Below are 26,765 nucleotides of genomic sequence, written 5' to 3' on the forward strand. Positions count from 1 at the left end.
TCAACTTGAAGACCATCGGACCAGGCGCCTTACACCTGGCCATTCCTTGCAGGGCTACCTGAAGGTCCTCTAGTTGTAAATCCGCCTCCGACTCCTCCTGTTGGTCATCTGAAAGCCACGGTAGTGGAACCCCCCCCCAACCTCCCCCCACCGTAGGAAGTGACACCCATCTGCCTCATCATAGCCTGTACTCCTGCATTATGTGTCCACCAGATGAGCAGAGAAAACTTCATTAACACCAACCTGTGTATTCACTGAACCTCCCCCAGGGCGGCGTAATGTAAGAATCCGTGGGGGTGGGCGTTCACGCTTTAACAGCGACTCAAGTAATCTAACCGACCTATCCCTTTCCAGATGCAGTAGCTGCCTGTATTCCTTGCGGGTCAAGCAATCCAATCTATCCCAAGTCTCCCCCACTGCACGCTGCACCTGCAGGAGGGCATCTGAAGGCTGCTCCATTGTGCACCCCTCCCATTGTAATCTAGCCAGTGTGTCTTCCGCCCCACCGCTAATCTTTTTCTTGTGCCCCCCACTCTAGACAAACAGTCCCCACTAGTGACCACTTTGAACGTGTACCACTCATTACTCCTAGTGTTGGTAGTAGACCAGTGTGCACTGAAGTAATCTGCTATGGTTTGCCTAAGTCCATCTCTGAATACCTGGTCTTTTAACACCCACACTTGCAGTCTCCACACTGGGACTCTATGTCTAACTCTATCAGGCCCCCATTCCAGCAGCACGGGGGCGTGATCCGATAGGAAAAGTCCCAACACTGTGACCCCACCCATATTATTGCATAACTCACGTGATATCAGAAATCTATCAAGTCTACTGTAGACCTCACGGGCCGGGGAATAATACGTATACTGTCGCTCTTTAGGGTGTGTTTCGTGCCATATATCCACACACTGAAGTCTGTCCATCACCCCTTTCAGGGTTTCTGTCATATTCGGCCTAGTATGATTTCGGGGTTCTGTCAAGCGTCCCGTCCAGCACGCAGTTAAAATCACCCACCCATACCATGGGGATCCCCATGAATGGTAGTAGCTGATCCTTCAGCTCATCAAAGAAGTCTGCGTCATCAAGGTTTGGAGCATAAACATTCACCAAGCACATCTCCACACCGTCCATATCCCCATGCACTATTGCATATCTTCCCACTACATCCGCTTCATAACTACGAAGCTTAAACGGGACCTGTGGCGCCATCCAGATAGCTACCCCCCTCCCCCCCCTGCATAGGAAGAGAATGTAGATGCGAACAGCTGTCCCCTCCATTTCTAATGAAGTTTCTGTAGTTCCGTGTCCAGTAGGTGAGTCTCCTGTAACATAGCCACCTGTGTACTCTGCCGGCGTAGATATGTCTGTACCCTGTAACGCTTTATGTACGAGTTCAGCCCTCTCACATTCCACGTTACCATTCTATGTCCCATGGTGATAGCTACTACCTGTCTCCGTCTTTTTGTATGCAACCTGCCTGCCACCGCTGTCACTGCCAAACACTCTCCCCCCCCTTAAACAACAAAAAACTCCCACCGACCCGGGTAGACATGGTTTTAAACTAACATGCATCCCCATGTGAACCCCAAACATAACACCCACCACCCCAATTATGCAGCACTGTACCCATCGCACCGTCCCCCTTAATACAAAATCGGACAACAACAATAGTATAAAACCACACACACTCCAGTCAGCCACCAAACCACTCATTCCATCACACCCACTGCCCATGGACATTTCTGTTATCACTACTATCGGGACAAGAGGACTGTGCCCCGCCTGGACCACTGGGGTCTGTCAGTTGAGCCACCCGAGCCCAATCAACAATCACTCCCACGCATACCACAGTCACTCATAACCAATCCTCTCAACACTCACTTCCCCAGTTGCACAAGAGCTCCCCCTCAAATATAAGAAGGGGAGAACGAGAGAAAGGAGATCAAAAGAACAGTGAAACAGCAAAAATAGCAAAAGAAGGAAATTAGAGAAGAGGTTAGAAAGGGGGAGGGCGGAAGACGATGCCCACTCGCACCATATAGTTGTACCATCCAGCTACCCCACACTAGGATAAGGAGATTAAAAACCTGAGATAAAGGGCCCCTCTGAAATTCAACTCCACACACTCTCAAGAAAGTAAAGACACAAATGTATGTGGGTTACTTTGCTCATCATGGTGTCCATTGTTAGAACGTTCATGCAGGATCTGTTTGTTGTGGGGTATCCTCCACAATCTCGCCCATGCTTGTGTCCAAACCCGTAGCCGTCACCACCTCTACCAATGCTCTGGCCGCATCTTGCTCAGCCCGATGAGTCTCCAAATCTATCCGGGGGATCCTCTGTCCTCGCCCCCTGATTCAGCCCCCTCCAACTCTAGGGACCCATCCTGCTGCACTGGAGTGCTGTGTTGATCTGGAGCTTTTTCTGCGTCTTCCCGCACAACCTCTACCAGTACCACCTTCAGGGCACACCGAGGATCTCACCACCACTCGCCACCCCCTTCCGCACCATTCCCTCTTCATGTACCTCCAGCCAGTCCCACACCTCCGGCGTCGTAAAAAAGTGTGCACGTTCATTATGGAGGACTTTCAATTTTGCTGGGTAGAGAAGCATGTACTGAAGATTCATGGCCTGCAATTTTTGCTTGACTCTAAGAAAGAATACCCTCTGCTGTTGAACCATGCGAGTGTAATTAGGGAATATGCGTATCTTCTGATTCTCGAACGCCGGATCCCCCTCTCGTCATACTGACCTAAGGATAGAGTCTCTATCCCTGTAGTTCAGGATCCGAGCGATGAGGGTCCAGGGTGGGGCCCCTGGTGGTGGAGGCGCAGCGAGCGCCCCAGGTGCACGCTCAATAATGAAAACGGAGGACAGCTCGGCAGTGGGCAGGGCCTCCTTAATTTCTCAAGGAAAAGGTCCAGTTCCTTCCCTTCAACTTTCTTCGGAAAACCTACAAAATGCAAATTGTATCTGCTTGCATAGAGTTAGAAAGGATATCTCCTTCCCTCCATTCTATTCCTCATTGCCTCAATCATAACTCACCAGGTATATATTGCTTTTGCTTTCCCATTTTAAGATGGTGCGTCAAAAGATCCCAGGTCGCAGACCCTGCGTTCTGAATCTTCCACTAAAATGGCTTGAGAACCTCTTCGAGAGGCACCGGAAGAAATGACTCTCAACCTTCTAAACCAGCTGTGGCTCCTTCCGGTTCTAGTCCATGCCGCAAATGGTAGGGGGGGGGGGGGGCATGCTAAGCCCCCTGCATCTTCAGACTCAGAACATCCTTGGTTGCAACCTCACCCAGTGGATGATTAGACCAGCCAGCTCCCCTGTGACTCCCCCACATAGAACAACGCAGCGGTGTCCGACTATTCGGCCTCCCAGGTGGTCCCACCGTAACTTTTCAGCTTCTGCACACTACCATATATTTACCCTTAACCAAGGGTGTCGGCCTATACACACATTCTTCATGCGTTTCCTTCCAGATGGAAGAGGCCTTCTTCGGAGGCCCCTTTCTATGTATGTTTTATAACTGTTTGGGAATGTTTTTGGGTTACAGAGGCTTGCGCTTGGAGTTGTGGGGAGGGTGGATTTCTGGTCTTGTTGTGGGCTGTGGTTGAACAACCCCAGTTGTATTATCCCCCTTTTTCGTTTTTCATCTTTTGTTGTGTGCTTTCTGCTTCTGGTCTCCATCCCTTCTCCATGAACACCCTCTTCCTCAAATGCACGTAAAATACACATCCCAACCGGCTGAATGACAGACCATAGTCTTCTCTCTTGGCATGTCAGCAGTCTGCTAGACCGCATCAAGCGGATGATAGTCTTTAAATTCATGCACTGCCGATGCCCCAGCTTAGTCTTATTGCAAGAGACCCATCTTCTGGGCTTGAAATGCCCTTTTCTGGGCAGATTTGTTTACAACTGTGTCTTCCATTCAGGCGTTACCAGAGGATCTAGGGGTGTGGCGATCTTTATACACAAACACTTTCCCCTTGTGGTCTACTATGACCCTTTGGGCAGGTGCATGGGGGTGTCAGGTGGGCTGGAAAGGAAACATTTCAATATTTTCAGTGTGTATGTTCCCCCCACATTTGCATACACACACTTTCTGTGGTTTCTGACCTACCCAATAGATCATTGATCACTGGGTGCGACTTTAACGCTGTGATTGATTCGCTTCTTGATTTATCCGGTCTGCTATCTCGAGAACGACAAACACGATCTCGTGCTCTGAATAAATGGTTGACTTCACTGCCTCTGTGATGGTGGGAGGACCTGGCATCCACGTGAGAAGGCTTATTCCCACTTGCCGGCCTCCACTAAGTCGATGTCCCAATCCATTATATCTTTTTACGGGCAGTGGACATCTCTGCCACGATGGAAATGTTGATGATCCTCCATGGCGTTTCTGACCACTCTCCACAGTTCCTTCGCTTGGGCTCGCCTACCTCCTCTACTCTCCTGATGTGGCATCATAACTCAAGGTTCTTGGTAGACGAAGAACTGACAGAGCACCTAGATGGTGAGCTCACCTCTTATTTTGACACCAATACTGGGGCTGTACAAAGCCCTGGTATGCTCTGGGCAGCGGCCTGTAAGCAGCGATTCAAGGATGAGCAAGGAGCTACCTCAGACGACGACAAAGAGACAGACAACAAGACATTGCAGATCTAGAGACCCGCATGTGTCGAAGTAGACCCCTGGGCCCAGGGAGATGCTTACCTGACAGCTTAACATAGACAAAACTGCATTCCGACACCTGCTCCAATGCGAAGCACACAGTTGCTGGGGGGGGCAACCACTCAATGGGTTAACGAACATGACAACAAAAACGGGGCACTTTTATACCGTCTAATAACCCGTGATATTGCCTCCCGGTTTATCACTGAGATTGCGGACTACTTGAGATCTGTAGTCACTGCAGCTCCTGAGATGACCGAAGCGTTTGCAACGTATTACAGGCAGCTATATACCCGCCACCCATTGCCCCCCATAGAGGACACTCATCCACTTCTTATCGATATCCCCATTCCATTCCCTTCCTGACTCTGACCCAACACAGAGCTCTAGAAGAACCAGTCTCTGAAGACAAAATCCGGGCCGCAAATTGGGGGCCTCTGATCTGGGAGGACTCATGGCCCAGACAGCTTTCTGTTGGAATAGTGTTCTAAATTTCGAGATACTCTGACCCCGCATCTCCTACAGCTTTATGAGGAGGCCGTCAAAAAAGGTTAATTTCCCAGCAATTTGGACCTTGTGACCATTGTTGCCAAACCGTAATGTGCACTTAGAGGAGTGCAAACCACTCATCCCCTGCTCTGGTGTCCCAGAGCCAGACCAGCCCGACTCCCGCATAGAAAAAGAAAATGATAATGTCATGTTATTATCATTTTCTTTTTTGCACCTCTGAAATAGCAGTGGGGCGACATTCCTCTGCCTTAGCAGTGGAGCCGCCACTGATAGTTAAGGTTGCTTCTGTCCGACCTCAGCAGAAAAAGGGTCAAAAGGTGTCAGCTTCTGAGCCGTCAACGCCTTTTGAAAAGGCATTAGCCATCGCCAACATCAATAAACCTGCCTCTGAAAAGTCTGTCAGATCGACAACTAAACAGACGACCTCCCATTGACGGCGCACATATCAACTGCGACAACATCCACAATCCCAGTATCTTCCGTATTGTCCATGGCAACAGTAATTTCGATGACCAGTTCCTCGATGGCAAGATTTTCGACAGTGGGACCATCGTCAGTGCACACTCTGCCTCTACCGTTGTCGACTGTGTCGACGGACACACCGATGACTACTACGATGCAGAGTTTTCAATTCCAGCCTTTCTCAGATGGAGCAGACATCAAGTGTATCTGTACTTGGACGATTGGCTCCTAAAAGCACCCTCCTACAGGGCTGCAAGGGATCCGATAAGCCCATGCCTACAATTATTCATGAACCTGGGCCTTCACATAAAGACAGAGAAATCCTGTGTAATCCCACAAACAACGACAACGTTTCTGGGAGCCGCCATGAATACAAACATCTGCAATGTGTATCCAATGGAAGAGAGAGTGACAAAGATGATCAGGCTAGGATCTTCTATGTCACACAAACGGTCTATTTCAGTATGGAAATACGAATCTTTACTGAGAATATCATCTTGCATCCCTCTCCTACCAAACTGCGGGTTGTAAATGAGGCTGCTACAAGAACAGTTGGACAGGCATTGGACACAGGACAGGGGCTTGTTTAACGACATGGTCCGGATAAAACCCAGAGATAGTGTCAGCGCTGCAATGGTGGACAAAAAGAGAAAACATCCTAAAGGGTTCGACATTCTCACTCAAGACTACGAAGCTCATTATGACAATGGATGCATCAGTGGAGGGAAGGGGAGCACACCTCCAACTTCTGAAAGTGAGTGAAAAATGGTCAGACATACTAAAACATATCAACTTCCTGGAACTGAAAGCTGTAGAGCAGGGTCTCAAAGCCTTCTTCCCAGGGCTACAAGGGTCAGAAGTTATAATCCGCACAGACAACACAACCACAACGTTTTACTTAAACAGAGAGGTACCAGATCACGCCCTCTATCCAGGGAAGCTCAGGAAATTTGCACCTTGTGCCTGAAAAAACAAGATCACCCTGTAGGTTGAACATGTTCCTGGCATACAAAAACAGTGGGCTGACAAACTAAGCAGGTCGCTAAAGGAATGTCATAAGTGGGAGGTGTCGGACATCTAACTCAAGAAAATCTTCTACAAATGGGGAACACCTTCACTAGATGGTTTTGCAGCTCACAGAAACAAAAAATGCTGGCATTACGCAAGCAGGTTCCCGCACAAGGGATCATGGGGGAACGTGCTGCAGATGTCTTTGGCGGGCATGTTCCCGTATGCTTTCCTGCCGATACCTTTGATTCCTCAGATACTACACAAGATGAAACTGGAGCAGTGCAGGGTCATCCTGTTAGCCCTGGCGGGGCCGAGACAATAGTGGTATATGGAGCTGCTCCTAATGTCAGAACAGCAACACACTCAACTCAAACCAGTCCTGGGATTATTCTAGTGAGATGGTGGGTAGGTCATATATCCTAACCTGGAATCTCTACATTTAGCAGCTTGGATCCTGAATACTATGAATTACATTAGTTAGATATCGCAGCAAGGGAGAGACCTCTTAGCATAAGCTAGAGCAGACTCTTCAAACAAATCCTACAAAGCAAAATTAATACGATTTTGTTACTGAAGCTCAGCTAATGACTCTCACGCTTGCTCTTCAGAGCATGCACAGATCCTGCCATATCTTCTTTCATTAGGAAGGTCAGGTCTCGGCCACAGTTCTATTCAAGTTCACCTTGCCGCACCTTTGAGATACAGACGCTTTCGCAACAAGAAGTCCCTTTGGTCGGATCACTTAATAATATAATTCCTGAAGGGGTTATTCAGAGCTTTTCCACCGATAAGAAGACCATCAATAACATGGCAGTTAATTGTGGTCCTGTTGCAGTTAATGAGAAAACCTTTTGAGCCGTTCATAAAGCCAACATTAAGCACCTCACATGGAAAACAGCACTTCTCCTGGCTTAACACCTGCCAGGCATATTAGCGAGATACAAACATTTACAGTGCAGGAGCCCTATATGTACTTCAGTAAGGACAGAGTCATACCGCGTACTAATCCAGGTTCATATCCAAAGTACCCGCAGACTTTAACCTCAATGAACCAACTGTCCTAAAGACTTTTTTTTCAGAATCGATCAAACAAAGCAGGTAGTTCGCTTCATACCTTTAATGTCAAGAGATGCCTTAAATTTGATCTGGAAGGCACAAAATCCTTCAGACAATCTGACTAACTCCTAGTGGCACTTGTGCCGCCAAAGGAATGGCCACTCCTGTCTCGAAAACAACATTAGCAAGATGGGTATCAATAGCTATCTCTTTGTGTCATGAAAGAGCGGTAAGACCACTAGCATCCAAGGTACACACCCACTCTACCAGAAGTGTTGCAACCTCTGCTGCTCGGTACGCAGGAGTACCACTGTCGGACATATTTAAAGCGACAACATGGTCTACCACGCATACCTTCACCAGACATTAATGTCTAGATACCGTTAACAACAATGAGGCTGCTATGGGCCAAGCAGTACTTCAAAACCTTTTTCAGTAAGGTGAGTAAGTAGGCATTTATTTGTAAATTGTGCACACTACGTATTCATAAATGCCTTTGTATATTACCCTCCTCCTCATAGAGTTTCTCCGATGCTTTAATGTCCTTCCTTAATGGTATACTGCTAGCTATTCAGATTCAAGCATGTGAATCAATGAAAGATTCAATACTGGAGAAAAAAGGTTATTTACCTGTACACTGTGGTTCTCCAGCACTGATATCTTTCATAGATTCACATGCATACCCACCCACCTTCCCCTTCAGTTGCTCACCTCAGGGATATTCTTTCTCATGCAGCATGGGATACTTTACAGTCGTGCTTCGAAATCTGAGGTGTGAAGCCACTGCACAGGAGGGAAGGGTGCAAGCTCTTTGTTCATGTACAAAACGATGTTGAATGCTACTCAGTTATATGGGGAAAAGCAATGATAATATGGGAAATGCAATGGGTAAAAGCAAATGAAAGACTTTATGCTAGGAGTTAAAATTACCGAGGGATTCCTACCTCGACAACGGCAAGTTTCAAGCATGTGAAACTATGAACGATATCAATACTGGAGAACCACAGTGTACAGGTAAATAGCTTGTTTTTCATGTACATTATTCTTAGTCTTAGTGACAGCCTGTTGTCCAGCCCCAACAGCATGGCTGTAGCTCTAGATACAACGCTCTGCTTTGCAGGTTTAAGTCCATGGGTATTATGGTGTACATTCACACTTTGTAAGCTTCAACAAGATAATGGATAGACGCATGCTCAAGCTTAATATCTTCAAAGATAAGAGATTGCTCATGGGTTTAATTTCAATTGAAGGGTTAAACTGCAGCTTTAATGGCAGCATGTGGCAACTCTATTATTTCCCAGATTTCTTAACTCACAATAATTTGCTGTTTGAGTAACAGTTTTCATGACCATACAGTGCTTGTGCCCTGAGCAAACATACTACAGATAAGGGATTATACTGAAATTACTACTGTTTGTGAATGTCTAGAAACTATGATTCATATTTCAAAGCTGTAATTGATTCCATAGATTTCATCTCATTATTTTGCAGTTGGCAGCCATAATGAAGTCCACATGCCCATTTTAATAAAATGTTTTATTGTTTTTGTTTGTTAGCCAGAAGTGCAACTTGCAGAAGGTTTCGATGTGCTGATTTCTAAATCACAGTTGGACTCCATTTTATCAAACTACACACGTTCAGGAAGCCTGTTGTTTAGAAAACTGGTTTGTGCTTTTTTTGATGACAAGACCCTGGCAAATTCCTTGCCCAATGGAAAGAGAAAAAGAGGTCTAAATGACACCCGAAAAGGATTGGACCACAATATAGTGGGGGCAATAAAAGGTATGTTTTATTGCAATTTAATTTTTGAAAATATTATGTAAAATACTTATTGAGTATTGGTAGTCGTAAAGGTAAATTGATTACATTGACTGAAAATTACCACAGTATAGAATACAGAAGTATCAAAAAGGAGTGGATGTCGTACTAGGATCACTCTGAAGAAGATTCTCTTAGGACCTTCAACAGTCATTTTCAGTCAATGGCATGTTTTTAGCAATCGACGTACTAATGGCCGGTAGTGTCATCATCATCTGATCTTTGTTATATCTGCACCAGGAGACAGTCTCCCTGCTCGGTGAGATCTGTGGGATCCCAATCAAAAAGTGATCTAAAATTACCTCCTACCCAACATCTCTGAAATTTAATAAAACAAGGGTAGGCATAAGATTGAAAGCAAGAAACAGATGTATAGAGGGGTGTATTAGGTGTCCCTCACATCAAACATATACTTTCGATCTACATGTTTCAGCTATACTTGCGCCCCTGCGAGCCACTGGCTTTTGTCAGAGGACCAATGGGATTGAAGAATCCCTTTTCTGTGCCAGATAGGACACTTTACCCTGGCTTGTACTTTGTTGCGATGGTCACTTTTTGTGCGGAAGAAAACAATGTTCCCCTCTTAAGCTTTCCTCATTTAGGTCCCATCGGTTTCGGGGGAAGATGGACTGTCTGCCCTTCTTGCAGTGCAGCCGTTCCATGATTGCTAAAGTCCCTCCTGTCCACCGTATAGATAAGACATTAACAAAATGATGAAGTGTTTTTGTTCTCTTATAAAGGTTCCAGCATTTAGTACTTTGTGGTGCTTACTATATACAAATATAATGTGATAGAAAATTCTACAGTGAAGTTGGAAGTAATAAAGTGATCCAGTGATTTAACCAGAAGTTGGGGAACCATTCTCTCTAGTGATTAAATATAGCTGATAGCACAAAATGTGCTTCAGTGCCAGGTAGTATGTGGCTCCCACATCTAGTCTATAAACAGATGCAGTTGGATGGATAGATCAGAGGGTAATATATTATTTGCATATATAAATCTGTTTCTGTCATATCCATTGAATTGGGTTGTGGTTTGTGCTCCATTAAAGCAAACGCCCTCCCGCCGTGTATTCACTGGACGTATCACGTTAAAAGGGCTCAACCTGTTGGTGGTTTGTTTTTTTAATGGGACGCGTGTAACCAAAATGTTTGGCCTGGTCATTCATATGTGCTAATTATCCGGCTTGTACTACTAACAAATTCCAATGTATTCTAAAATAAAAGATTCACACAGTCTGGATATGATGATGATAATGATTCACTGCAGAAAAACTATCTGATAGAGACTTCACCCCAGTTAGACCCGTCCTGCCCCCCCCCCCCCCCCCACCCAATTCCATCTCCCAAATTCCCAGAAGAAAAACGTTTTCGGTTAGCTAGAAAGGCACAATGTGATTTGGACAATATAGTAGTACTGTACAATGCATACTAGTGAATTCGATTTTTCGAGAGCTCCCTTTATTCTGAAGTGGACTTCCACCTGGTCTCCGTATTTCTCCCATTCCTTGCTTAAGGTGAGTCCAACACTGTGGTGTCTCTTTGCTACCACTCCCCTTTTTCCAAGCAAAAGATACTTGAATCCAGCTTCTCTCCCTTCAAGGCATGACTTTAAAGACCATGTAACCAGAAGACCGCACATTGTATGCCTAGCAGTGGAGGCACACTCAACGTGCTGGTTTACTATTTGTTATATTTTCATTGTGACACGACCTGGACATTGGGCTGTTTCAGATGAGCGATCGCTAACTTTATTGTGCTGCCAGGCCAGTTCCATAAAGAACAATTTACAAGCACCAGACTTATGCTTACATACAACTGGACACCCAAAGCATCAGATCAGTGACAGAAGGAAGTTAAACTCTTACAGCCCAGTCCTACACGTTTATAATCTCCTTCACTGACAAGGCAGACAGTTGGGAATAAGAACCAGATTCGCACATATGGATTGATTGTTTAAGCAATGCAAATGATGCATCAAGAACCTCACTACTACTAGTACTAGTATAATTTCAGTACTTTTTTGTTTTTTTCGTTTGTACTCCCACTCAATTTTAGAGGTCACCCTTACCCCTACCCATCTCCCACTACTGAAGACAACTGATCTGCCAATTCTATAAATTTTGCACGTGCTAGTCTTTTGTCTGTCTGACAATCTCATCCTGTCAGGAAACACCTCTGCATCCACAACTGATAACCTTCATTCGCTGCTGTAGGTGTTGGTAAATAAAGGCCCAGACCTGACTCAGCGAGTTGTTCGTGCCAGACTGAGGCTAGGCAGCAAAAAGGAGAACCAAGTCCAGACAATATTTCCACCAACCCCACACCTCTTTGGCCGTCAATATCTTTGCACTTGCACTGTTCAATTTTTATGAGCAAATAAAAATCTTTATTTTTGTTTCTAATAAATGCATGGTTGAGCATCTTTTGGCTGCCCTTTGTGTTCTCTAGAAGTTAAGGTTTTTTTTTAACTCCTCAAACTTGCTGTGCATTGTACTTGGTTCTTAAAATATGGCAGGCAAAGCTTCCTGTGACTCTATCTTACATGTGGCTCCGGGGCACCAGAGGGTGAAAGCACCGTACAAGCGATACAACAATAAAATACTGGCACCACCACCCTCACTTCTCTTTCCCCCCCTCCCCTGCTCCTTCTATCTTTCGTCTCTCCTTATCCTATGTTCTTTCTTGCCTCTCCCTTTTCCCGACCTCTTTTGCTCCCCTTATCACATCCTCCTCTCTGTCGGTTATTATTATAAATATGTCTCAAGCTCAGCCATTTTCCTTCCAAGCAGTGTGTTTATCTTGGCACATTCGGTACTTTTAACTGGCCTGCCCAACTTCACGGAGACCCCTGCCTCCCCAAGCAGCCCTTTCTAGCATTGACTCAGGGGAGTTAGGGTATACATGATGCTTAATCAGCTACGAATTAGCTATTTTTAAGGTTCGGTTGATATTTACCCTTAGTGATTTTTTTAAAGTTAGATATCACTGACGTATTCTAGTTGTTTTTCATCGCTTTCTGAAACTCATGCCTTCTCAGAAGGGCTGTCCCCACGTGCAAACGTTGCCTGGTGTTGCTGAAGTTTGTAACATCTTTTCACAGAGGTTTCTGATTATCATGTTATTTATCTTTCATTCATGACTTTTTGGACCTCCATGGATCTTTACTAGATAGTTTTTGATTCTAGATTCTAAGTTTGTTTTGTCGTCTCTTGGATGCAAGTTACATAGGACAATTTTCATGAAAGTTTGGTTCTCTTTTTATTATGCTCTGGCAAGTGTGATGCTGTGGATTCATGCAAAAATTATTGAAGTATTGTGCTTGTTGTCAGTATTCAGTTGTGTGTGATGTGTTACAGCAACTGTGTGATGTTTATTGGGTGCCAGAGCTCCTTCAACCAAGATTTAAAATAAGAGCCAATTTAGATAAATGCTTTAAAAGAATAAAACACATTCTGGTGGTCTCTTAATGTAATTGCTGGAATTTTCCTACATTATTTCATGTCTTCGGGCCATTATTCAGTTGTTGATCTGCATTTACAAATGCCGTTCGTGTGGTTGATGTGATTTCACATAACAATGAAAAACGAGGCACTTGTCAGGAACATACACTTAGCAACCTGAAAAGTCTCTGTTCCGCAATAGGAGAATGTCTCTGGTCCTTATTAACTTCTATACGACCAGAACTGTGCAAAATTACTTGCAGTGCTTGCATATTCAGTTAATTGATCGCTTTTTTTCAACAGCAATTATTTATATCTTCCGCCAATAATTTCCCACAACCTTTGATATCGTTGATGGATAATGCAATGTAATAGGTAATATACTGCATTGGTAAACACTTATAAGGTCCCAAAGGCGATACCTATTGGCTATGCCAATGCTTGTTTCAACTTATGGTGATGTCTTTTGAGAAGATTTTCTCCTGATGTGGCAGGAATGCCATCTAGGAAGGCCGGCTTCAAGCCCTGCAGCACCGGTCACCGATCGATTTGGGTGATGGATAAGCATCTAGTTTGCCAATAGTGCGACCGTGACTTGAACACCTACGTCGACTGTCACACAATGAATCCGGAGGCCTTGAGGAGAGCGGTCCCTCAAGCTTCTGGTGGCTCATTGTGCGATGATGCAACGTTCTTAATCCTGGTCGAGAGGAAGGTCCCGAGATCAGTTGCAGAGCCCAAGATCTTTTGCACTTCAAGTTATCGAGTCACTCGGGTGAGTCCCACCGCAAGAAGAAAAGTAAAAAGTCAAAGAGGTCTTCGACTTCACCTCGTCCGTCGGGCGATGAGGCGAGGGAGCTTCGCCATTCGAGGCCTGGCTCAGTGGTTGAGCCAGCACATGGGCCGACTCCAGCCTTCTCGAGTCTCGGGAGACAGAGCAACTCTTCGTGAACTTCAAGAGCTGTATGAGGCTATATGCCTCATATTTGAGCGCCCAATTACTGCCGGCGTGCCTCCGAGTCCTGCCGGCTCAGATTGACCCTACTGATTCCATGCCAGCAGCCCTGGCGCTAGTCGGGCCCCTTGGATCCATACCAACTCGACTATCCCCTGCACCGGTCCCGATGCAGACTCTCCCGGCAGTGGCACCCCCATTCTGATCCCCAACTCTGACACGGAGCCGGAGGGGTGTCGCTCTTGAAGAATACCATCCCCTAGACCCTCAAATGGACTGGTGTGAGGACTTGACGGAGGCCAGTGGACTGGACACTTCTCCAGATGCTAGCATGCTTCCCCTACTGTGGCTACAGAGGAAGGAGTGTCCTTTGCAACGGTGGTGAGAAGGGCTGCCGAGGTCCTGAACATTAGCCTGTCTTCAGCGGCTGTGAAGACTAATGTCTAATGGAGGTGTTACATCCAAGAGTAACCCCCTCAGAGCCTTCTCCCATTTAACTCTTACAGACGTCCTGCTTGGGACCTGGCTTTTGGGCCATTACTCCCATGCTCTATGGGATTCAGTTGCACAGGTTCTGCCCTTGGCAGCCACAACCCCCAAACCCTTATAGTCTGTTCCTCTAACCATCATGTATGTTAGGAAAACAAAGGCTCTTGTGGATATAATAATAAATCATGCTTTTGTAGGTACACTGGCAAATTAAACACTGAAATAGAAAACTGAGAAAGACCGTTAATACAGACTACAATAAACGAGACCAAAAACGGTTTTACAACAAAAATAGTGACTGTATTAAAAACCATGCATACTGTGCTCAGTGTCCCAAGTAAAAAAGAACCAACAAACAAAAGTGACACATTTGTACATAAAATTAGGTTTCTTAATACTTAACAACGACCATGAGTTATTACAAAATACACTTAAAATGCCTCCTTTCAATTAGGTAGGCCAAAGAATGGTTCGTTATGAATACTAGTCTTTAACGTTTCGACCCCTTAAAACAAGCATTGGCATAGCCAATAGGTCTCGCCTTTGGGACCTTATAAGTGTTTAGCCAACAGTTGCATAACTAAACACTTATAAGGTCCCAAAAGCGAGACCTATTGGGTATTCCAAGCGGCCGTGGGGCCGTGAAAGTGATCGCGATCAAACGCAAAAGTGAAAGTGATCGCGATCAAACATCAAAGCGGCCGCTAAAATGAAAGTAATCGCGGTAAAAGTGGCGCCCGCGCACATGCACTGTAGCCCTAGGCTGGCCTGGTAGCACTTTTTGGAGCCCTCTCAATAAGTCTCGCCAGACCAGCGCATGCGCTGGGTCTGGTGATACCTAAAAATGACCATACAAATGAGGAACACCTGAAATAAATAATGAGAAACTAACTCAAAAGGGGGTAATGAATACCTTGAAAAATGACCAGATAAAACTTAGTGTGAAGCATACCTGATGAAACAATGGAAAACAAATGCCAGATTTGGTGACATGCACACCAAATAAGTGAGAAGAAAGGGTATACTCACATTGGAACCCCCCTCTCTCTGCCCCCCACAGGCAAAGTAACAAAGGAGACCCTCCTGCCAGGCAGGACTGCCAGGGGAGAGAGGGCCCACGAAGGGACAGGTCGCAAGACACCGGTCATCCCCCCCCCCCTCCCCCGGCGCTGCAGCACGCAGTAGAGCCTGGATGCAAGTGTGACTTCTCACCCGGTTTCGGGCTCCCAGAAGCCCTCCAAGCAGAAACTGGGCCTCCGCTATCTCCCTAGACCGGCCAGCTCCCCTGAGGCTCCGCTCATCAGCAGCGAGAAACGACCTCTACGATACCCTCCACAGGAAGAGCCAAAACCAGCACTTCAGTCTTGTGTGGAGACGCTACAGCCTTAACGTGCTAGAGGTCATAGTGCCAGAAGGTGGAACACCGCCAACAGTAACTTGGCGCACCAACTGCATCACACAAACTCACAAGGTACGATTACTGACAACTTGTTCAGAGACACACCAGCGGGAAAATTCATGCATCCCATCGACCATGACCAGCACCGAGGCTGAGGTTCTGGGTACCAAAGAGCCAACGAATGGGGCGCGGCCCGCTCCGGGGAAAATGAGCGCACTCGTGTGCACTGGTGAATAATAATTTCCCCGCAAACCATGGGGATACTGCGCTTGAATGTGAGGCCAGAGACGTCCACTTCAACGCAAAACTCCTACCCCGCTGCCGATGATCAGAGCGCAGACACATGGGCCCTCAACTACTCTCTCAAGGTCTGCCAAACTGGACAGGGTGTTGGCTGCAAGTGAAACTTCGAAGTTTCACTATTGAAGATAGATTCGGAGCCCTAGCCACAGACCTCAATCTTTTAAGAGATGATCACTGCGAGCTGGCAGACAAAGTTGCGGACGGGGAGAAAGCCCTCTCTACGCTGCAGAACCTAGCTAAGACGCAGCTGGAGGCCCTGTGAGAACTCCAGTCCCGGGTCTTATTGTTGGAGGGGAGAGCGGACGATCTGGAAGGGTGCTCCAGGAGGAGCAACATCTGGGTGCTGAGCCTGCCTGAAGGGGCGGAGGGGCCAGACCCAGTTAGCTAAGTGGCGACCTGGCTCAAATCATTCAAACCAGCCAGTGAACAACCTTCTTCTGGGGAGAGAGCGCATTGTGTTCCGGCGCAGAGGCCACACCCGGGGTCCCCTCCCCGGCCGCTGCTAGTGAAGCTCCTCTATTTCCGAGACGGAGACGCTGTGCTGCATGTTGCTAGGCAAACTTTGCGTAAGGGACAAGCATGTCATATTCTTTTCTGACTACTCTTTAGCAGTACAACACCGATTATCATCCTTCCTAGAGATAAAACGCCTACTCTGCCAAATGGGGATACAGTACTACCTGCTCTTTTCAGTGTGCCTCAAAATAGACGAGTGGGTCACCTCTTCATAAACCCTACGGAGGCATACGAGTGAATGGAACTCCATTTACAGGATAACCCACACCCGTAGACAATACGAAATGCATGAGCACGAGAGCCCCGGAACAGAGGTCAACCTGGGAAGAAAGCCCAACAGCGCTCCAAGTCTCAGCTTCGTGGTTCTATCACACGATCCCCCAATTTAGAGCAAATCATGACAGAGCGTAGGAGGGCCCTACAAGCAGCTGCAGACCTAGGTCCCACCCAAGTGATCTCAGATGGCCAGAGAGGCCCCCATATCGTCACATCCGAAGAGGACCCCAGTGACACAAGTACCTCTCGTGCGGAATCAGTGACCCCACTACTGGTGACCTCTCAAACAGCAGACACACTCATCTAAAGGTCACTTGCAATGACTTTTGCTTTTTCTTCTATACCCCTACTCTCACTCCTGGTCGGATATGTAAGATCCAAGCCACACAGATTGTTAGCTTTGGGTAGACGCCCACGCAGCCCCCATAGTTCACTAGTGCATTTGAACCATGTTCTGTTTGCACGTACTGCCTGTTGCTGTAGGACCCCAGCATTGGGATCATGTCCCATCAGTTTTTGTCCTTTCCCTGGTTCCATCACAACACCCTAATTAGATTCACACAGTGGGCAGGTGTCACTACCAAAACGTATCAGCTATTCACGGTGCATGGGCAACATCTACATGGTGCTTCCTTCTGCACCCCTCCTACATAGCCACCAATACCAGTGGCGGCTGCTCCCGGTAAGCAGCAGTGGGGCGGAGATGGGGGAATAGGGGAGAAGTGTGGGATGGTTTACAAAAACTCACTTATCCGCTGGCCACCCACTCCGTCCTCTCTGTCCTCTTCCTGGCTTCTTCAGTGCAAGCAGGAAGCACCCAGAACTCCATAGCCATGGTTAGGCGCGAAGACAGGGAATGGCAGCCTGGGCATGTTCTCCACCCAGGCTATAATGCAGCCTGGGTGGAGAACAAGCAAAGTGCACATGAATGTTTGGCCGGTCAGAGAGGGCCAGTCAAACATTAATGGGCACTTACATAGTGCTCACCACTCCTTCCCCTGCTCTGAGAGCAGAGCAGATCTATCCCGCCTGTCAAGACGCCGGAGCAGGAACAAATGAAATGATAATACCATCGAGTAATTGTCATTTTATGTTTCCTTTTTTCCCCAAAAGCAGTGGGGCAACACTCCTCCGCCTTAGCAGAGGAGCCGCCACTGGTGCCAGCCAGGCCTTTTCTTCTTATTCTTTTTCTGGGTCTAAGCATTGCAGATCTTAATACAGCATAGTCCGAGTAGGCCAACGATTCTGGCCATCTCATATAAGAGATTTTCTGTGTCCTTCTCCATTCCCAAATTGTGTCTTTTATGGTGTAGACATCCAAAACTCCGCTCTGCTCAGAGATACCACAGTTTTGTTGGATATCTGCAAGATGTAATATTTCCATTTAGAGCTCATTATTAGATATGCTGAACCTGTGAAAAGGATTTTGTCCTTTTGTTGCAAAAATGGAGATGTAAGTCTTGACTTTTGGGTGCCTTGATAGATCTGCCTAGAGTAAAATCTCACATTGGACAAAACAAAACCTTGAAGGAGAGGGATGACGATTATTCTTCCTGCATATAGAAAATCTGTAAAACACACATACTTTATTAATAAATGTACCTAAAAATTGTCTTTAAAATGCACCTTCTGGCCCCATTTATAACTGAGAGTGTCAAAACCCCCTTTTGAAATGTGAATCGGAGGCTATGGGTGTCCTATAGGTTTACCCAATGAACACATTGTAATCTTGGATGTACCTTTAATTACTGTCTGCTAACATACAGCTGTCAGCATCCTAGTGAAATGGCATACAATTGTAAGACCGCTACATGATAATTCATGTACACCTTCAGTAAACGCAGTTTCCTGGAAAATTATTCTGTAGTACAGAAGTATGCCATGTCAGATATTCCAGATAGAAGTTCATTAATTGGTACCATCTGTTGTAGATTCTCGCATCTAATACTGTTTTTCTGCATAACTGGTCTATTCATGACCGGTATTTTCCTACTTGCAAAAGAAATCTTCGATGATGCCTGTGAGGTTGTTTTCCCTAATAATTATGACATCCTAAAGAAATGTTGGAAGTTTAATCCATAATGGCAACGGGTGACTTTAAAAATATGTATTACTAAAGTACATGTTCAAAAATCATTATCTAATGTCAGCAAATCATTACAATTTGCATAAATATCTAAGGAAGAGAGTAATGACGGAGAACCAGTGTCATAGGTTTGCAATTATGATTTTATTCTCATTCTATATTATTGAGCATTTTAAGTCATTTGTGGTTTTTGACATTCATTAGAATAAGCATGATAATTAAACTTCATTTGAAGTATGAGTGTTGGGTGTTGTAGGTGCATATGCATAATACTTGACCTGGGTTCTCCTTCAGAAGCACCTCTTGTCTGTAAGGAATTAACTTGTAGAATATTTCCTGTTAAAATCGTGTTTCCTGTTGCTGATTACTGAGGGGACTAAAATGTACTTTTTGTGTCTCTTTTCTTAGTGTTCACAGAAAAGTACTGCACTGCTAACCATGTTGATAAAGTTCCTGGACCAAGAGATTGGGTACAGATTCTTCAGGATCAAATAAAGCTTGCAAGAAGAAGATTGAAAAGGGGTTTGAATTCTGGTAAGCATAACACTTTAATTGATTGCAAACATATGTTGTTTTAAATGCAGGGCCCCCCCAAGTTTCCACTAATTGGGAAGTTCCTGCTATAAGAAGGTGCTTGCCTTGGCAAACTGGCATATAGTGCTAGGATTCCCACACTTTGTCTTTTCCACTGAGAAACTGCCTAATAAAATGTATTTTTTTTCCACAAGGAATAGTAACAGTAAATATATGTTTATTGTGCAGTTAATTAAAACCATTACAAAAATTGACCATCTCTTATTAGCAAGAAAAACAAAAAACTGATAGCCATAGTTAAAAACACACGTTTAAAATTGCGGAGAATATCCACTCCCCCGGCCTTGGTGACCCATAATCTTGTTTCTTCATTTCTGTTGGCAAATATAAGCGGCAGTTCGTGAGGTAGAATTACCCCCCTGATCAGAGTCTTGACTGCAGAGTGATATCATGCCGAGGGGTGCAGATTTAAAGTGCATAGTGCCACCTCAAAAAAATGTGCAAAAACCGCTTGAAGTTATGTGCTTAAAACAATGTTGCAGTTATGTGCACTTTTTTTTAAAACGAAGGTCAGCTGCAGATAAAAACTTTACTAGACAACAGCTTAGTTGAGTGTCTTCGCCAGAGAAGCTTGCAAGCACCGCTTGTCTGCACAACCGTATTTGGTTTTTGTTAAAAGTAGGTCTAAGTAGTAACCGGCGCTCTTGCGTCAGCTCACGGCAAATAGTTATGATGTGGACTATGTCCTCCTCTCCTTCCCCGCAAAGACGGCACATTGCTGGCTTTGGAGGGCGCAGCCAAGGGGGCAGATGGTATACCGTCGGTAATAGACCTAATCGAAAATCAAGACCTTTTCTTTAATGGTTCTGGAGAAGTTAGAAAGGAGGTAAGCTTGAGGAGTCGCTTTTCTGTAGGTTTGTATCGTGAGCCAGCCGTGTGAACGTTTTATCAAGGCCGCTTTGTCTTGTAAAATAGACTCTTTTTTGACAATATTGTTTACGATTTTCTTGAAGCTTGCCATGGTCCCTGACATTGCCCAGAGTTGCCGTAACCCCAACTGGTCCAGTGCAGTGTCCAAGAAATATCTGGCTGGGCAAGTTTCTATTGTTTCTACTTCTCTCCACAAGTAGAAGTTCAATGTTTCCTGCTGCCCTTTTTTTATCTTGAACCAGGTTTTAACAAAGGCTCCTTTTCTGGCTAGCTCCTGTCCTTGTATCCCGAATTCCAGCCTCATTTGCGCCTGAGATGTATATCCAGGCAACCCATAAATTATTCTCAGCGCTCTTGCGATGGCGCCATTTAATATTCCCGCATCTCTCCCTCTCATGGCTTCACTTCCATAGGTGATTGATGGTATCAGTTTGGCCTGAATCACCTTGGTCAGAGGGAGATAGCTTGGGCCAGCGGTTATATTCTTCAAGTTTCTTAAAGCTACTGCTGTTGTTAACCCCCTCTTTTTTATTGCCTCAAACTGTGCTTTGTAATTGCCTTTGCTGTCGATCTGCCCTCAGATATTTGTAGTCTTGTACGACTTCAAGCTTGTATTTTGCCAGGTGCCAGTTGTATTTTGTTTTTATTTTCCGGTAATTTACACACATGACTTTTGTTTTGTCTTGGTTGATACTTAGTTTGTTGTTTTCTGAGTATTGAGATGTGATGTCCAGCAGGCATTGTAATCCTATGGATGTCCGACTGATGAGTACTAAATCGTCTGCGTATAGGAGGTTAGATAGCTGGCGACCTCCCAGCTTCGGGGCATGCGCATTGCTTCCATTAGGTTAGACTGAGAGCTCGGCCATAAATAAATTGAATAGTGTTGGGGCTAATACACACCCTTGTTTTAATCCTGAGGTTGTATTCATCTTTTTCGATAGATGGTCTCCTGCCCCCAACTTTACTTGTACCCAGGTGTTACTGTGCAGAAGGATTAGTTGTCTTAAGAGCAGTGGTGGAATACCTAGCTTTTTTAGTTTTTGCCACAGAATATTTCTGTTTATGTGGTCAAATGCTGAACTGTAGTCGATAAAGCAGATGTACAAAGTCTGTTTGATTAAGAGTGCAGCGTCTATCATTAGTGAGAGGGCGGAGATGTTATTGGCAGTACCCATGTCTCTACAGAAGCCGGTTTGATTATAGAGTATTGCTTTGATTTCTGTAGCCCATGTTAATTCTTGAAGAAGTACCCCGGCATAATATTTGGCGTAGTTGTCCAAAAGAGCTACCAATCGATAGCTCTTTGGATCGTTCCTGTTGCCTTTTTTGTAAATGGGAGAGATTATTGAGCCTCTCCACGATGATGGTAATATTGACGTCTGCAGGATTCTGCCAAAGACCGGTTTTAGGGCTGTAGCCCAAAATTCAGGGTCTTGTTTGAATAATATGGGCGGAATCTCATTTGGGCCAGGAGCTCCTTCGCGTCTACCTTTCAAGATTCTTTTGTGAACTTGTGTATTTGTGATTGTAATTATAAAATTCTGTCCATTTTCTGCATTCAAATTCAGCTGGAGCGGTTGAATTTCCATACTGGGCGCAGGAGTATTTAAGCCAATTTGGGGGGTCTGATCTTTGTTAACATGAGGTTCAAGGTAAGTTATCCATGCTTCTTCTGTGACATTGGAGCTGATGCGCTGACCTTGAGGATTAGATAGGGCATTAATTTTCTTCCAAAGTTGTGCGCTATTGTTGTTCTTGAGATCGTACAGGAGTCTGGCCCAAAGAGTTTCTTCGGCTTCCTTTTTGTTTTGCCAGATACGTTTTTTGCGAGTAGCTTTTAACTGCCTCAGCTCTTGCAATGCCGAGGGATCTTTCTTCAGCCTCCGCAGTGTGAGGTTTATCCGTGTTTTTAGCTTTTTTAATTTGGTGTTCCGTATATTGGAGCCTGGCCGAGGATTTTGCTGATACTTTATTCTCCCGTTTAGAGAGTTGCCCTTTATATCTCCGTAGCTGTTACGTAGGGCATTTGTGAATGCCTCCCAGCCTCCAATTGTGTCGGGGATAGCTGCTTTCCCTTCTTCCCAGAGTTGTTTTGCTCGAGAGAGAGAGAGAGAGAGAGAGAGAGAGAGAGAGTAGTCCTTCAGGATCGTTGGTGCTGCATTTTACTCTTCTCTCGTTGTTGGTATATTCTGAGCAGAATGTATTTGTTGGGGGCAGTTTATATAATGATGGCTCTTCTACCGTGATTTCCTGGGGTAAATGGTCACTAAAATCTTCGCTCCCAATGCAATAGTTTTTTACTTTTGTGAACATGCAACAAGAGCAGAATGTGTAGTCAATTGTTGACCTTGTTACAGTGTTATTAAATGTGGCTGTTTGCGGGCGATCTCCCGGGAATGCACGTATGCCCAGTTGCTCTAAGAACGACAATAGGTTTTTTGTGATGTTTGTGAGTCTTCCGTCTGTACTAATGTCTTGGGACATTTCCTCCCAAGCAAATGGATCCTCCTCTAAGTTGATATCATTAGCTCGTCTCCTCAGCATGTTTAAATTGAAATCTCCTGTGATTATCCAACTATTTGTCTTCTCTTCTGTTATTATTTTCACCAACTCCTCCTTTAGTTGTTGACTCCCTTTGTTTTTATCGCGTGGGTGCAGATAGAGGTTTACAAGTATTATGTGTTCTTTACTTGTCTTCCCCTGTAGGGTAAATCGGTTTACTTGCTTTTCATTTGGTGGCGCTAAATTGTATGGTAGAGGTTCTATTGCGTAAATGCTGCTTATTGAGGTGTATGTGACAAGACCTCCCTTGTTATGGCCGAATTTAGCGTTTCTAGTTGCCGGTAAGTGGAGAATGTTATAGCCGTGCAGTGCCGTTGGTAGTTCACTCTATGTTTCCTGGAGCGAAATTATATCAAATTTCTGTAGATAAGTTAGCAGTTCTGGGTCAGAGGTCTTGTCTCCCAGCCAATTGATGTTCCAGGAGCAGATTTTCAATAAGTTCTTTTTGTGGGGATACATTATGCTTAGAGTGTCATGGTCTTCCATTTTTGATGTTCATTGTCCTGGAGACCCTGCTCCACTCCAGTGTGGGTCTGCTTCTGTCCACGAGTGCCCTTAATGCATTGTGTTCTCCGTTTGCCCTGTGCTCTATGCTGTTGCTACGCGCCCCTCGCAGTACTGAGAATAATCATGGGCTCGGTTGTTCGTGGCCGGGGTTTTCTTCTTGGCACTTTGATTCGGCCAGTAGGGGGTCAGGATACCTTGGTTTTGCTGTGGCTGAAGTTTGATGCCCCATTCGTTGAACCTATTTTGTTTCTTTAGGACTCTCTCGGCTAGGTCTGGTGTAGCCTATACTGTTTTTTGTTGACTCTGATCCTGGACAATCGGGTGTCTCTATAAACTCAACTGACTCCAGGTCAGTGGTTTTTATGTTCTTAAACGTATTGATGGACCTCAGTAAACGCAAGAGGTTGCCCCTGTTTAGTATGTCAACCCGACCCCTTGATATGTACTCTGAGTGGAACATGATTGCTGTCATAGCGCCTGAGTGCCCTGTTTGTTGGGCCATAATGGTCTCTGTCGCTATCGATGTCTCTGTTGGCAGTGATGGCCCCCGTGATGTCATAGTCCGGCCTAGTGACTGGCTATTGCTTACTAAAGCTTTCTCCATGTTCAACGCTGATGTTTTAAACGTGTCCCCCTCCATGCCGATGCTGCTTTGTGGGACTGTTTTTTTCTCCTGCTGGCTCCCTCGAAGCATTAGTTGATTATGTAGCTGAACCTTGTATTGCCTTATTGAGAGTACAGTCCATTATTATTGTTATCGGTGGTTCCCCTGAAGAGCTCCCGCTGTTGTTCCCCGGTTTCTGCTCCAGTCCATCACTGGTCAATTTAATGGCGGTTGTTCGCACAATGATTTCTAGTCCTTTTTCCTGGGTTGGACTCTTTTTCTCCTCCCGACCCAGGGCTGTGTCTTTTTCCTCCCTACACATATGGACTAGTTGGTCATCCCTTAGTTCGTCCCGGGTCCTGTAAGTTCTATCCTTGCTGTGTGGCGATGCCTGCATGGGTTTTTGGTTTCGCCCTTTCCTCCTTTGTTTTCTCCGCTGCTTGGCGGATAGTTGTGCCCCTTCAGTCGGTGCCTGTTTTTCCAGAAAGTTGCTGGATTGAGTGGTATTACTCATCAGGGCTGCTGTTGCTCCTTCAATTAATGCGCTGACGTTTAGCCCTGGTATGGATGAGTCCCCATTCTCGCAAAGCTGTTTGCCGTCTGATGTCTGTGCCGCACTTGCAGTTTGCTAAGCCTGTGCCTTGCGTCTTTGGGGTTTGCTTAGCTTAGTCGTTTGTTGGCCACTGACACTGGAGTGGGTCTCACCTGGCATTGACTGGGCAGGTACTGCTTTCCTTATGTCAGCAAGGAGGTTATCCAGTGCTGATGGTAATGTTGCTAGCTTGTCCACAATTGTTATGCAGGTGCAGCTGGGCTGGGTGAATTTTGTCTCTGACAGTGCCCTCTTGATCAGATTGTTGAGGTCAGTCAGCTTGTCGTCTATGCCAGCAACAAAGATGGAGAGTTAGTTGAGGACTGACAACTGGAGGTCCATCTTATCTGATTGGTACTGCAATGCGTTCAGACATTTGCATTGTATGCAGTAGAGTAGACCAGATATCGTCCTTATCCAGTGATTTATCCTTTTCGATGTTGAGTTTTGGAGAGTTGTTATTTCTTCTTTCTGACTCTCCTCCTTTGGCGGCAGAATAGGACACAACTAATCCCTCCCATTCTTCAGGTGTAAGGTATGATGTCTCTAGTTCAATTTAATGAGACATTAGTGATCGTTCTGTATTGCAGTCCAGTTGTGGTGCCACAAAGCTGAGTTGGGTGTTAGATTTTGCCCGGCTTAGTTGAGCGTGCACGTCTTGTAAGGTTGGTGTTTTTTGTCGTATTATAGGAGTCTATGCTATCTGCTTCGCTCATATTAGACGTGCTCATCTTAGCTGTGCACGCCTCCGGGTGCTTGCGTATTCCAAGTCTCTCCGGTGAATCCAGACCAAAAGTGCCCAAATTGAGAGGGTTATCATTAGGGTTATCTTCTATTTTGGTCTGCAATGGCGTATCTGGTCGCTGTAAAGAACCATGAGAAGCTGGGCTGTGCTTCTGATTTCCGGAAGCCTCCACCTCTCCTCCCAATTGCTGTGGTAACATTTTGAACAAGGATCCATCCTTAACGTGCTTGTAGAGGATGCTGTTGTTAGTGCTTTCCCCCTTTTTTTCTTCCCTACCTTCAATTCCTCCCGCTGCAGTGGTTGTTCTGCGAATCGCCGCCTGTTCGTGTGTAATGTGCCTGCTCCCATTGTCTATTGCTTTGTTTATATGCAGGGCTGTCTCCAATTGATTCAGGTCGTCATATCCCAGGTAATTATCTTCCTTGAATACCTGGGTCCTTACCTCCTTGATTATGGCTGGTGCGTCTTTTCTCTCATTAGGGCTTACGCCGCAACTGCCAAAGCCGTAACTTTTACCGGCGGCTGATAGGTTTCTCCAGTCTGGCCCGTGCTGCTGCCATTGCTGCCACTGTTGTACCAACTGATGTTCCGTTTGGTATGCATTGAGAGGTTGGAGTGGACCTGGGAGGTTAGTTATTTTACTGCTATTTAAGCACAGTACCGGCCCAGCGTCTTTTAAAAATGAAAATGTTGTGTACATTTTCGGTTGGTAAGTTGACTTAGGCAAGTTGAGGTCACTGCTTAAGCTGCTTACCATACCACTTGACGAGGGTTCAGGGCTGGTAAGAAGCGGGGAAATTAGGTTGTGGGCTGCGTCTTTTGACCTCACGTGAGCTTCGGCGCTACCCTTGTTTGTTGACTTCTTGTTTGCTCTCCTGGTTCTTTTGGCAGGGTTTACAAGTTCCTGTTGCCTTATCTTTCCGGATCGCATTATTACGTGCGGGATGCTATGGGCTGTTTTAGGTTGAAGTTACTGCCTCGGCTGTCTACTGAGGCCACGAGTTTTCCTAGTGTTGCGTCTTTCACGATTGATCTCTGGTTCCCGCTCTCAGTAAACCGCTCTTGGGACACCTCGTGGCAAGATGGGGGGGAGGGGGGGAAGCGTATCCAGAATGTGGTGGAATCTGGCTGTTCAGATAGCGGCGACAGAAATAGATAAGGCGGTAAGGAGGTGGGCAGAGCTCGAGAGCCGGGGTTATAGGCTTGTAAGCCTGCCCAATAAACCAGCGGATCAATAATCACTAAATCAGTGAAGTCAGTAAGTCGAGAGGCCTCACCATAC

At 45.6% G+C, this 26,765-nt stretch overlaps 1 protein-coding gene across 4 annotated transcripts in view; it reads left to right on the forward strand.

Moving 5' to 3' along the window:
• The window catches only part of BEND7 (BEN domain containing 7), a 398,804-nt gene that overhangs the window by 283,101 nt on the left and 88,938 nt on the right, over positions 1–26,765 (forward strand). For all 4 annotated transcript variants that reach the window (XR_014981306.1, XM_085652959.1, XM_085652958.1 and 1 more), the window contains exons 6-7: positions 9,279–9,504; positions 19,415–19,540. Coding sequence is in view for 3 of the 4 variants with exons in the window: in XM_085652959.1 (XP_085509085.1) it covers positions 9,279–9,504; positions 19,415–19,540 (352 nt within the window). In the remaining variant the exon portion in view is untranslated. The remainder of the gene's footprint in view (positions 1–9,278; positions 9,505–19,414; positions 19,541–26,765) is intronic.

The sequence above is a fragment of the Triturus cristatus genome, chromosome 4_1 (genome assembly GCF_964204655.1).
Source record: "Triturus cristatus chromosome 4_1, aTriCri1.1, whole genome shotgun sequence".
Taxonomy (NCBI): Eukaryota; Metazoa; Chordata; class Amphibia; order Caudata; family Salamandridae; genus Triturus; species Triturus cristatus.